Source organism: Polistes fuscatus, unplaced genomic scaffold (assembly GCF_010416935.1).
Source record: "Polistes fuscatus isolate 324 unplaced genomic scaffold, CU_Pfus_HIC Scaffold19, whole genome shotgun sequence".
Taxonomy (NCBI): domain Eukaryota; kingdom Metazoa; phylum Arthropoda; class Insecta; order Hymenoptera; family Vespidae; genus Polistes; species Polistes fuscatus.
In genome coordinates, this window is record NW_025113095.1 from 3,485,601 (window position 1) to 3,499,099 (window position 13,499).

Here is a 13,499-nt window from a genome sequence, read left to right on the forward strand (position 1 = left end):
CTTCTTACGTGGGATTATAATCGTAATTATATTTAATCAAATAAGTGGAACACCATTGTTTTCTAATCAACACTAATCTACGTAGAATTGAATTAAATCAAAGATTTCTATTAATTAATAATAATTTGATAAAGAGTACGGGTGTTTTCGGTATGCTTTTAACGTGAAATATTAATTGTAATAATAATAAATTCCCTAATGGAAATTATAGAATATATTTGTATTTTATTTGTTCTAATTTATTAACACGATAATTAGGATTCTCACGTATATATTTAATTTGATATAAATGATCCATCTCTTTCTCTATATAATCATAGTATAGAATGTACGGGTAACTGTCGTACGTGGAATTTAATTAAATTCGATGGCTTCCTCCATTAATTATTACTAAACTAATAACTATAGCAATTTTCATCGAAGGATAGATCGTATTTCCTCGATAATATTCAATTTCGCTTGTAATCGTTCGATATATTTTCACGTTTGCTTTTTTAAACATTTATTTTGTTCAAATATTTTCCGTTATATTTTAAATCAAATTTTATCGCGCGCGCACACACACGCGCGCACACACACACACACACGTACACAAAAATATATTTATTTTATTTTGACTATGCATCTATAAAAATAACGATTGAGATACGTCGATAGATAATATAGATCGTTCCTCGAGATGAGAAGTTCATTTAAACTACGGATATTGCTAGAAGGTTCGATTCGTTTTTAATCAACTTTGTCGAGAATACAATTATATATATATATATATATTTTTAAATTTATACGTTCCCATTTTTTCCCCTTAGTTTTATTTTTTATTTTCATATCATATCGACGGATTGGTGTTGCGTTTTATATCTAAAAAAAAAAAGAGATAAAAAGAACAATATTCTTACTTCGTCGTTGCTTTTAAATTCGAGAAAAACAAGTATTTTTAAATTGGTTTATTTATTTATTTTTTATTTTTTTTCATTGTTCTATTTATGATCATTCGTATCAAGGGGGGTGTCGTTGCATTTTCTATTGGAAAAAAAAAAGAAAAAAAAAAAGAAACCAAAAACCCTCGCGACAAAGAAAAATTATCTTACGTTAGATTAATTAGATTTTATATATTCTTTTTTTTTTCATTTTTTTTTCTTAATGAGTTAGCATACCTTTTGTTTTCGATATGAAAACGATGCGTATCTATTATTTCCACGCTCGTTTCAAATTAACGATCTTTCTGTGGACCGTTTATTAACGTTACGATCGATCATATATGTACTGTCACAGTCTCACGCGTATATGTATACGTGTGTGCGCGTGTGTGTTGTGTATAATAATTAAAAATGTCGCCGAAGGCTATGTTAATCGATTCATGAATTCACAAATATTCGTTTGGAAAGATAATTATTATTGAGAGAAGCGACGCATGAGAAAGAATTGACTTTTAAATAACATATACCGAGTGTCCACTTTGAATATTACGTCATAATAATTAAAATACCTATATAATCCGCCGAATAATATAAATATAACGCGATTTAAAAAACGATCGTTTCTTTTTGTTTCGTACAAATTTGTTTTATCTATAATACGTTTAGTAATTTGAGATTAATCAATGATAAATATATTTAGAGATAAAAATAAAATGCACACGGTATGTAGGAATATATTTTGCATCGTTGGAATTCATTTGGCACGAGTATAAAATTGTGTTTTTTTTTAAGAATGAAAAAAAAAAATAATGAAATGTTTTTTTCTCACCCTGTATATAAAGATGAATGGTACTTTGATCACGACCATAAGCATTGCTAGCAATGCAAAGATATTTGCCACTGTCCTCTCTGCTGGTGCTCGCAAAACCAAGGACACTGATAAGACCATCGGTGATGTTCTCTTCCTTGAGGGTGTAACGATAGTCGGAAAGTGATGGCTCTATTTGTAGACCACCCTTTCGCCAGATTATCTTTAAGGGATGATCGCCCTTGGCCTCGCAACGGAGAGATGCGTTTGAGCCCAGTCTTGCTGTTTGATTACGATGTTTTTCCACAAAGTGTGCAGGAACTACATATTTTTTTGTTCACATACGTCAAGAAATATCATTATTATTTATATATATATTATTAGTTAATAATAAATAAATATTATTTTTATATTTATTTTTTTAAATTTATAATAACAAATATATAAAAATTATTTCGAACAAAGTTTTTTTTTGAAATAAAATGTAATTTTTGTGTATTAATAATTAATATTAAATGAAATGAAATTATGCAATTTAATAAATTGAAAAAAAAGAAAGAAAATAAGTAAGAAAAAAATATTACAAGTTAAATTTTGTTATCTCACCATTTACAGTTAAGTAGACAACCTTGCTCAAACCAGCACCAATACCATTGAGAGCTTCGCATAAATAAAATCCTTCGTGATCCTCTTGTACTCTGCCAAAGACGAGAGAACCGTTCGAATGTATTCGAAGATCTTGCGTGTGTTCGTGACTTGCTATGTCATAATAATTGCCAGGTTTTTTTCCAGTTGCTCTACGCCAGGTAATAGCAGGTGGTGGAAATCCTTCGGCGTGACAATGCAATACTACTCTTGACATTCCTTCCGATGCACGAACATCTTGAGGTTCCATTACCCAACGTGGTGGTACTACATTTTTATGAAATAAATAAAGGAAAAACAAAAAAAAAAAAAAAAAGAACAAGAAAAATAATGTTAATCGATTAGATCGAAATACCATGCGAAACGTGAGGTCTTGCGAAAATTGACGATTAGTTTATTTTTTACCCATTATAACGCAATTTCGTAATCGTTATGGTTATCAGTATAAAATTCACATAAGATTCACATACGCCGAATTGTTTCATTCTTTTTCCTGGTCTAACAATAATAGCGTATTTGTTAATAATTATATATCGTAGTATTGATTTAATATTACTTTAATTTATACACCAATCACTAAAATAAAACTAACGATAAGTAAATAAATTTATTCGTATAAATAAATTTTCTTTCGAAATAGATCAAAGATATTTCGTTATATGGGGGATTAAAAAATAAATTAATTAAGAAAAGAATTTTTGAGAAGAGTGATTTTTAAAAAGAAGAAGAAAAAAAATGGACCTCACGTTTCTGACGAAGCTAATATTGGGCATCGAGGCAAGAACTAGAAATTCTCTGACGGGGGGGGGGGTGTGGTTTACGGCAATTTTCTACTTTAGCGCAAAAGAAAAAAAAGAAGAAAATAAAGAAGAAAATAAAGAAAAATAGAACAAACGATTGGAAAAAGGGGGTGTAGAAAAACCGAGGAAATAACGAGAGAGAGAGAGAGACAGAGAGAGAGAGATATAAAGTTCGATCAACGTCGGCGGGAAATTTAAACGACGATCGATTAATATTTACGACACTCGGTAGTGCAATGTCTCTCTCTCTCTCTCTCTCTCTCTCGTGAAATAAAAATTCCAGTGCGTTGTTTGGTAACTTGGAAAGGAATACTTGGAGATAGGGTCAAAGGGTTTATAAGGGGAAAGAAAAAAGTATTTTCGAATTCGACGAGAATAATATTGTGGAAAACGGTAATTAATTACACGTATATAATAATAAATTTAATATATATAATATATAATAAATAAAATATTATTTATTTTATTTATAAACACACAATATATTTAGGTTGGCCAATAAAATCGTGCGGTTTCAGTGGTGTTCCTTAAAAAGTAAACCGCTGCACTCACCTATTGGCTAACTTGATAAATGTGTGCGTGTATATATATTTTTAAATTAATTAATTAATTAATTAATTAATATACTTTTTCTCTCTCGGGAAAAGGAAGATCAGAAGAGTGCTGTGCAGACACCAACGTTCGACGATGCGGTGATGACAGTGCTGTGTGCACTTGCGTTATAAATACAAAATGAAAAAGTTAAAAAAGGAAGATGATGATGATGCGTCGTCGATCAATAGACGCGCATCCGTCGTCTCGTATAAAAGAAGAAGAAATTCGTTGGATTGAATAATAAAATGAAAGAAATTAAAAACGAAAAAAAAAATGGTGGAAAAGATAATACCAGCAAAAGTGGGTGCAAAAGTATGTGCGTGTGCGTGACCCGTGTGAAAGAAAAGTGACGTCATTACAAAATCATCATTTGCCAAATTTATCATTTGCTTTAACAAACATCGATGAAGAGATAATTGACGATTTTGAATAAAATCGTGTCTACGGCGAAGCCTAACTTTGCATTAAGAATAGAAAAATATACAAAGAGAAAATAGAAAGGTAAGGAAGGGTAGGGAAGGGAAGGGAAGAATGGGAGTTTTGAATGAAAAAAGGGTGGTTCGAGATGACGATGATTTTGATTATTCATGCAATATCATCCCTCGGATGTATTTTCTCGGAAGGACACCGCGATCTTTGAAAAGATTCTCATCAAGGTACCTATCTTGAATAGGATCGCGGTGACCTTGAGGATAGGACGGAGGTATAAAAGGTAAATGTGCGATTTTAGGATGTGCGAGATCAGTGTGCGTGAGTATTGTTTTATGTGTGTGCGAAATACACAAGGTATACTGGTGATCACCGACACAGTTAAACGTTTTTTCATCACTATACGTATACATATATGTATATACACATATTTATGCTGTGCTTAAGTGCTTTAGGTGCTTTCTGGCTTGGTGGTGCGTGTTGCAGTTGCTTTTGCTGTTGCTGGCTGCGGCATTTGCTACTACCAACGTACTATAAATAGTACGTACAACTTTTTATATCGAATAGAAAGAATTCTAAAGCTGCGTTTATCCGGATAAACGTGTTATCGGTTAAAAAACGGCAATATACCCTCCTACTACTAGCCGGCATCAACGAACTCTGCGTTCTTCAATATTTACGATATATCTGATGGATAATAGAGAAATGGATATATCGTGTATTAATCCATACTTTCCTTCAAACCAAACCAACCCCCTCCCTACCCCAATATCCTACCCTGTTTCCTCGAAACAAAAAGAAAAAAGGAAAATCGTAGTAAAAGTCACGTGGATTAGAATTCGTTATACGAGATTTTTATTTATCGTCCGATTATAAATTTGATTTATTTTCGATTCCATTGATCGGGAATGAATCATTCGAGTTTTCTACGATGCTAAATCTTTTTCTTTTTTTTTGTTCTTCTTTATTGGATATCTCAAATCCTTGGACACGAAGCAAAAGCGTACGAAATTTGATCGTTAAGATGATATCGGCTTGATTCATAAATAAATCATATATTTCTTATTTATTTATTAATCAAGCCGATATATTTAAAAGAGGATAGATCTTTTTGGTCGCAGCCCTAGTTAGCGTGAACAATAATAATAATAATAATAATCAAAATAATAATAAAAGTCATGCTATCAATATGGTATTGCGGCTAGTTGCTGCTGCTGCTGCTGCTACGGCTGTTACTGCTGCTGCTGCTGCTGCTGCTGGTGCTGTTGCTGATTGCTAAGGCTGCAAAAAGTGAGTGAATCTATCGACTAAAATACGAAGTGATATACACGAAGAAGACAGAGAGAAAATAGTGCGATTGCTGCTCTCTGCGGCAAGTGAGATGTGCAAGAATTAATCTAACGATCAAAAGAAATGATATAACTGAAGTAAGAGGTGCCAATTGGTGAATATTAATGAACGAATGAATGAATGAATCAATCAATCAATCAAGAAGAAGTAGAAGAAGAAGAAGAATAAGATAGCCTAGTGCGAAATAGTGCGTAGAATAATAATATAATCAATCCAAGTGCTAATTAAATTGAAACATCGGTGAAGAGGAATGAAAAAAAAAAAAAAAAAAAGAAAGGAAACATTTGCGGCTCAATAATAATAATTAGAAATATTTCTTTCGTTCTTTTTTTTTGTTATTCTTTTTTGGCGAGGGGGTGAAGGGGGGCGGGGGCGGTGCGGGGCGGTGCGGTGCGAGCGGGCTTCTGATCTACGCGCGTATCGGTCTTTCGTTCTTTTTTCATTTTTGTTGTTGTTGGTTTCTTTTGGTTGTTTTATTCGTCTCAAAATTATTCTCGTTGTTTCTTTCGTTATCGGTTACGCTACTTTACCACGAACGACCAATTCGGCCGTCCAGACGACCTCGGCGACCGAATTTCGTGCCAGGCAAGTATAGTTCCCCGTGTGTTCTGCGGTGACGCGGTCGATAACTATGGAACTGGAATGGACGTCAATGCTGGTTACACGCAGCCCCGCGGGTATCTGTGAGTGTCTGCTAGCCGTTATCCCGGTATTCCCGAATGCAGCTGTACCTGAACTGCCAATCGGTTCGCCGTCCTTCGACCAGATGATCGTGAACGGCGGATCGCCTTTCTCGATCATGCAGGTCACCTGTGCTCGAACACCCTCCGAGAGATCCTTGTTAAAGCTAAATGGGGCTATCGTGGGTGGAACTGTACAGACAAAAAAAAAGAAACAGACAGCCTAGTGATAGTCTCTCGCTTTGTTTTGGTTTTTTTTATTTTTTTTTTCGTTTTTTTTTTGTTTTTTTTCTATCTTTCTAATCGTCGTTTAATTTGTTCAGAAATTATCGAATCCTTCCTCGTAGTAATCGGGGCCGCCCCACCAATTTTCGAATCCTTCCTGATGATGAACTTGATTATACGCCGATCCTTTTAATGCTGATGATTATTATTTATATATATGATTGACAAATACCTAGGGTATACGTGTGTATGTGTTTATGTGTTATTCGTAGTATATGATTACCCCCTCCCCAATAGTATTGTTGGGTTGGCAACTAAGTAATTGCTGATTTAAATTAAGAAAGAACATTTCCAATTTTTACTTCAAAATATAATCTTTATTCGATTAAGTACTGTGTCCGTTTTCGTCGATGATCTTTTACCATCCATCGTTCTTCAGGTAGTATCATAACTCCAGGTTTATCAAATTTCTGATCTTTGCTAATTAAAACACTGAATTTAACGTGATTAATTGCCAACCGGATAGAATAGGAATAACGTAAATTAGATTAGTTTTTGGGTTATTCGTCAAATGATCGTTACATTCTTGAAACTTAACGGAATTTCCTTTATTGGAAATAAAATCATGGAACGGAAAATTGGCAGTGTCAAAAGTCCCTAGCTCAGGAACATTGTTCTAGAGAATGTATTTGATTCTAACTTCCTTCCTATTCTTTATTTTTCTCTCACGGTTCTACTATGTTCTGTTCTGTTCTGTACTGTTCTGTACTGTTCTGTACTGTTCTAAAGTTGAAGTGAAAGAATGAGAGAGATAGATAGATGGATATAGTAGGATCCGCTTCGTGTTTCCGCTCGTCTACTTCAGTTACTCGTTGCACCAACTTTCGCCAAGGAAAAGTTTATTTCACCTATGATATTCGTAGACGCCGCCAGCCAAATTTGTCGTCGGTGACACGTGTAGGATGTGTTGGACGTGTAAAAGGGATCATCACGAGGAGAGAATTTAGGAAATGGATTGTCAAATACCTTCTTCCTTTGTAAACTTCTCTTACTAAACATGTTCTAATGTTTTTTTCTTTTTTTCTTGTAATATATAAAATATTCAATGTATGTTTATAACATTTATCAATGTTTTTTTTTAATCAGACGAATCCTATTAACGGAATCAATTTTAATAAAAAAATAATAATCATTTTTATATATAACTAATCAATTTTAATATTAAATGATTTATAGATACGGTATCGCGAATAATATCAAATATTTTATTGTTTTTTAATTGAAATGTAATATTACTTGGATCAACAAAAAATAAAATAATCAAATTGATTTTACAGAAAATGTATACAATTCATAAATCAGTAAATGTATTGATCAATTAAATATAATTATATACAATATAATATAATTATATAAGTTATATACAATTTTTCCTATTATTTTTTTCGAGATAAAAATTCTTCAAGATTATCTTTAATTTTTTTTAGATGGAAGTGATATTATATCTTTATGTTACGATAGATTGTAACACTGTACATGGTTTAGATTATGAAATATAATTTTGAAAGATATTTTTGATAAGTCAAGCAACGTGTAATAGTAGAAACGATGAATTGTTCGAGGTTAGTCAGTGCGACTGGGGTAGAATTTTTTGAGTAAAGTCAAGTTAACCGGAGGGCAAGAAACCCGAATGTAACCATCGTCGCAGATGGACGATAATAACTTGCCTCGTTGAATCACGCGAGGTATATAATACTAAGCTCGAGATGACTCTCCTACCCGCGGGGGTATTAGAACAGAACATGCTGCTTGTTTGAGAATAATTGAGAAACCGTGGGAGGGAGGGAGGGAAGCAGATGGTTCAACGTTACGTGAGTAATACCCTAAGAGGTTCATAGTTGTCTACTACCTGTATGTCAGCACAACACAAGATAAGACACGAGGCACGGTACAAATCTTCCTTCAATTGATAATTTAATTGAAAGTCAAAAAATTATTTTAAATAATTTATAAAATGTCTTTTTTAATCGAACGAAATGTTCTGAAGTATTGACGAATGAAATATCGTTGTATATTCTCTAATAAAAAATTAGTATACTAATATTTTTGATCGTTCAAGATACCACCTCTCAGTTCTTTCAATTATTGTTATATATTTATTTATTTATTTCTTATTTATTCTCAAACATGTTGTAATGCTGGATTTATCGAAAACAACTGACCGTCGATTACATTCGAATCGATGTAATATTTGTTTTACGTGAGTAATACCCAAAGAGGTTCATAGTTGTCTGCTACCTGTATGTCAGCACAACACAAGATAAGACACGAGGCACGGTACAAATCTTCCTTCAATTGATAATTTAATTAAAAGTCAAAAAATTATTTGGAAAAAATTAATAAAATGTCTTTTTTAATCGAACGAAATTTTCTGAAGTATTGACGAATGACATATCGTTGTATATTCTCTAATAAAAAATTAGTATACTAATATTTTTGATCGTTCAAGATACCACCTCTCAGTTCTTTCAATTATTGTTATATATTTATTTCTTTATTTTTTATTTATTCTCAAACACGTTGTAATGCTGGATTTATCGAAAACAACTGACCGTCGATTACATTCGAATCGATGTAATATTTGTTTTACGTGAGTAATACCCAAAGAGGTTCATAGTTGTCTGCTACCTGTATGTCAGCACAACACAAGATAAGACACGAGGCACGGTACAAATCTTCCTTCAATTGATAATTTAATTGAAAGTCAACAAATTATTTTAAATAATTTATAAAATGTCTTTTTTAATCGAACGAAATGTTCTGAAGTATTGACGAATGAAATATCGTTGTATATTCTCTAATGAAAAATTGGTATACTAATATTTTTCATCGTTCAAGATACCACCTCTCAGTTCAACTCTTGTTATATATTTATTTATTTTTTATTCTCAAACACGTTGCAATGCTAGATTTGTCGAAAACAATTCATACACTCGAATCGATGTAATATTAAATTTAATATCTAAAATGAAACGCCCGATCAAATATAATATCTGTGATCGAAATGTTCAGTTATTGATGTTCGATTTCATTAATATTATTAATTATAATAAGTTTTAGTTTTAGTTGAAGAGGTGAAAACGAACGAGAAAATATACGTTTTACATTGTTTTACGAACTGCTATTGAATCAGTTTAGTTATGTAGTAGTAGTAATAGTACTAGTACTAGTAGTAGTATACTGGGCGTATAATAAACGCGATGCAATGCGATTAGAATGTTCAGGACAAAACGATTAACGAGAAATGCTTGTTCAGTATCTTCGTTGTCAGAGTTGTAGTCGTCGTCATGTCAGAGTTAAGGAAGACGTTTGTCTACTATTCTTGAAGTATATATATATATATATACATTACAAGTAGTTGTACTATTGTCTATTTGCAGTCAGCTTTCGAGCAACGTTTACGTCCGTTCATTGAAATACGTCGACGTTTTCTCAATCTTGCAATTAGAGAAGCATTTAATAAAATTTAATAAAATAGCTTAATTCAATTTTAAATAACACACACACATATATATATATATATATAATAATATTATATATAATATATAAATAATAGTATTATATATAATTTATAATATTAATATTATATAAAATATATATTATAATATATATATATAATAATATAATAAAATATATATATAATATAATATATATATATATATATATAATAAAATAGCTTAATTCAATTTTAAATAACACACATATATATAATAATTAATAATATATAATAATATATATATATATGTTGATAATATGTAAAATATATATATATATATAATAGTGTATAATAATATATATATATATATATGTTGTTAAATATGTAAAAAAGTACAGATGTATAATCGCGGAATAGAAAAAAATAACACAGAGGGTTGGTGACTGTTTTGGTTCCCTTGTCGGCAAAACACGTGACGTTGAAATCACCCTTAAGCTATTCGTTCGTTCATATTACACGTATATACATACACACTCACGTATATACGTGTACATGATATGTATGTAAGTATGTAAATATGTATCATCTTTGTGTATGTCTCTGTGTGTGTATGTGTGTTTGCTCATCGGACAAAGTTTTGTTCGTTCGGTTCGCACTGATTTGTTCTCGTCTGCGAAGAAGAGGATTTTAATGCTTGCGAGAGGGTTGCAAACACGTGGAGAAAAGGAAGAGATTACGCGTACGTACGTATGTACGTACGAAGGGTTGACGAAAGGGGTTGAACGGGGGTGGTTTTAAAAGAAGAACAATTTCTACGCCTCGGGACAAATTGTGTCAACGATTGATCTTCCCGAGAGAACACGGGGTTGGGGCTAAAAGAACAAAAATAAAGAAAAGGAAAATTAATAACAATTGCAATATTCGTCATATATCTTTTTTACTATTTCTTTCTTCTTTCTTTTTTTTTCTTTTTTTAATAAAAATCAATCGAAAAGTAGATAATTCGCGCGTATGCGTAATATTTTATTGTTTGAGAAAAATATTGTTATAGCAAAGAAGAAAAAAAAAAAAGAATGAAATAAATGTACGAATAATCGTTGGTGATTGTTTTCGAAAGAAATGAAGTGTGTTAATATTTTCTTTTTCTTTCTAAAGTTCGTGGGTTCGAATAATAATGGGGGAGGAGGGTGGGGGGTAATAATCTCCGTTCATTTTTATTATTATTATTTTTGTATTTTTTTTGGGATGCTTCCTTTCTCAAAGATTATTAAATTGTAATCAGAGAAAAATCCCAAAGGTGAACAAGGAAAAGTTTCGACTGGAAGTTTTGAAATTATCGTCTAGGTCGATCTCCGATCAAGTTTATACTCGCGTTAAAGTATGCGAACCTCTTTAACTCTTTTTAAGAAGAAGAAGAAGTAGAAGAAGAAAGAAAGAAAGCCGAAAAAGGAACAAAAAAAATAAGAAAAGAAGAAGAAGAAGAAGATCGTTTTAACATTCCATGAAAGTCGCAAAATGCTGTAGTCACCCAGCGGACGTTTATTAAATTCGTTAAAGTTCGTATAAAAGTAAGGGGATCGGAAAGGATCGATAAGAAAAATCGATACTTCAGCATCTAATGAGACGCATCTCGTTGTCAATAATTCGACGTGAAAATGGATTAATGGAAAACGGTGATTATTACCTTTTTTCTTTCGCAAGGTGAAATTATTCTTATCGTAGTTTCATTTTCGTTTGAATCTGTGTTAGAAAAATGAAAAAGGGGACGAATAAACGAGAAAACGAACGGGAAAAATGGGAGGAATAAAAATATGATAGAATCGTTGGGGTTTGTTTTCTTTGTTTTCCCTTTTCGTGGGTTGGAATTTTTGGTTGAAAGAAAGGGGGGTGGGATCGGCGACGTCACTGCGTACCATGGACCTTTAGGGATGCTGTGCGAGAGGTTTTGGCGGCCTCGTTGCTCGCCACACACGTATAGTTGCCGTTATGAGCAGTTGATGCTCTTTGTATCCTCAATGCGAGATCGAAGTCTCCAAATTGGTGGGTCGTAGCTTCCTTCGACTCGAGTGGTTTTCCATCCTTCAGCCAAGTAATCTTCAAAGGTGAATCGCCTTCGCTGACCACACAGGTCACGTGTACTCGTGAACCTTCTTGGGGATTGGTGGGAAAGCTAAACGGATCGATTTTAGGTGGTACTGCAAATTACACCAATCAACGATATCCTTTTTTTAAATCTCTATGATTTATCAGCCACGAGGCGGTTTTTGTTCTTTTTGTTTTTGTTTTTCTTCATCCTGAATCAAAATCTCATTTATCACTAATTAAATACATATTTCTGATTAATTTCTGATGAATATTCGTATTGTGTGTTGTGTGTGTAGGCGTTTCTACGATTAATTTCATTAGTCGAGTAGAAATAAATCAAAATCGAAATAAAAAATTATCCTGTAAAAAGGATTTGTTTTTTAATTTTTTATATATACATATATATCGTGTAGGAGAACGATGCTGTTTCGTTGTTTTAATAATTATTACTTCTTTTGTTTTTCTTTTTCCTATTTTTTTAATTAGGTATGACAATTCTTGCCGAGTTTTTGATTATTTAAACGTTCGATTTGTCGATTTGAATTTACATCGAAGTTCGAATTATCACGTTTTCGTTAAGTAAGATCGTTTAATTTACATCTATCCATCTAATTATCTATCAATTCGGATCTTTCGCGAGAGAACTAAAGTCGTTGAAATAATACGGATCTGCTTAAGAAAACATTGGATAATTAAGAACGAATGTAGGAGAGGGGGGGAGTGGGGGGAAGGTGAAAAAGATTACGTTTTAAGCGAGCTGTGAAATTACAGCTTTACGTTAACTTTACCAGAATTTTTTTAATGGAAATTTTCAAGAAATAGATTTAAAAAAGAAGATAATTTTTGTAAAGAAAATACGCGATCGTTTGAACGATTAAGTTTTAATTGATCGTTAGTTTTTACGACGAGACAGCATCGTTATTATTTTTTTTTTTTAAATACGATTGTCAACGTGTAAGAAGTTTAATGTCTGAAATATCGAGAAGAAAAAAGAACAAAATATGAAAAAAGAAAAAAAGACAAAACGAGATAAGAATCGTTTACCTTTAACTTCGATGTGAACTGTTTGCGAATCAGATCGACCTTGTTTGTTCTTGGCCGTGCAGGTGTATGCACCTCGATCTGTTGCACTGTCGACGTGATGAAGAACCAATGTCCCGTTCGGTGATACTTCTTGTCTCCGACTGGTCGGTAAAATTTGTCCATCTTTTTAACGAAAATATTATTCTTATAGACGATTAATTGTTCATTGGGGAAACATTGTTAAGATTGTTATATAATTAATTAGAATACTTACTCGATCTCGGTATATTTTTTTAAATAGACAATTTTTTTTCATCCAATATTTCGTTAACAAAAGTTTTTCATCACGGTAATAATTTGATTTATATATATAGATATATATTTTTTCATTTATTCGAAAATAACGAATCTGGGAGAAGGAGGAGGAGGAGGAGGAGGAGGAGG

At 32.3% G+C, this 13,499-nt stretch overlaps 1 protein-coding gene across 1 annotated transcript in view; it reads right to left on the reverse strand.

Annotated features, from left to right (window-relative positions):
• The window catches only part of LOC122515908 (Down syndrome cell adhesion molecule-like protein Dscam2), a 33,823-nt gene that overhangs the window by 8,450 nt on the left and 11,874 nt on the right, over window positions 1–13,499 (reverse strand). The window contains exons 5-8 of the mRNA XM_043633404.1: window positions 13,077–13,238; window positions 6,077–6,418; window positions 2,335–2,640; window positions 1,750–2,049 (exon numbers count right to left, since the gene is read on the reverse strand). Coding sequence (XP_043489339.1) covers window positions 1,750–2,049; window positions 2,335–2,640; window positions 6,077–6,418; window positions 13,077–13,238 — 1,110 coding nt within the window. The remainder of the gene's footprint in view (window positions 1–1,749; window positions 2,050–2,334; window positions 2,641–6,076; window positions 6,419–13,076; window positions 13,239–13,499) is intronic.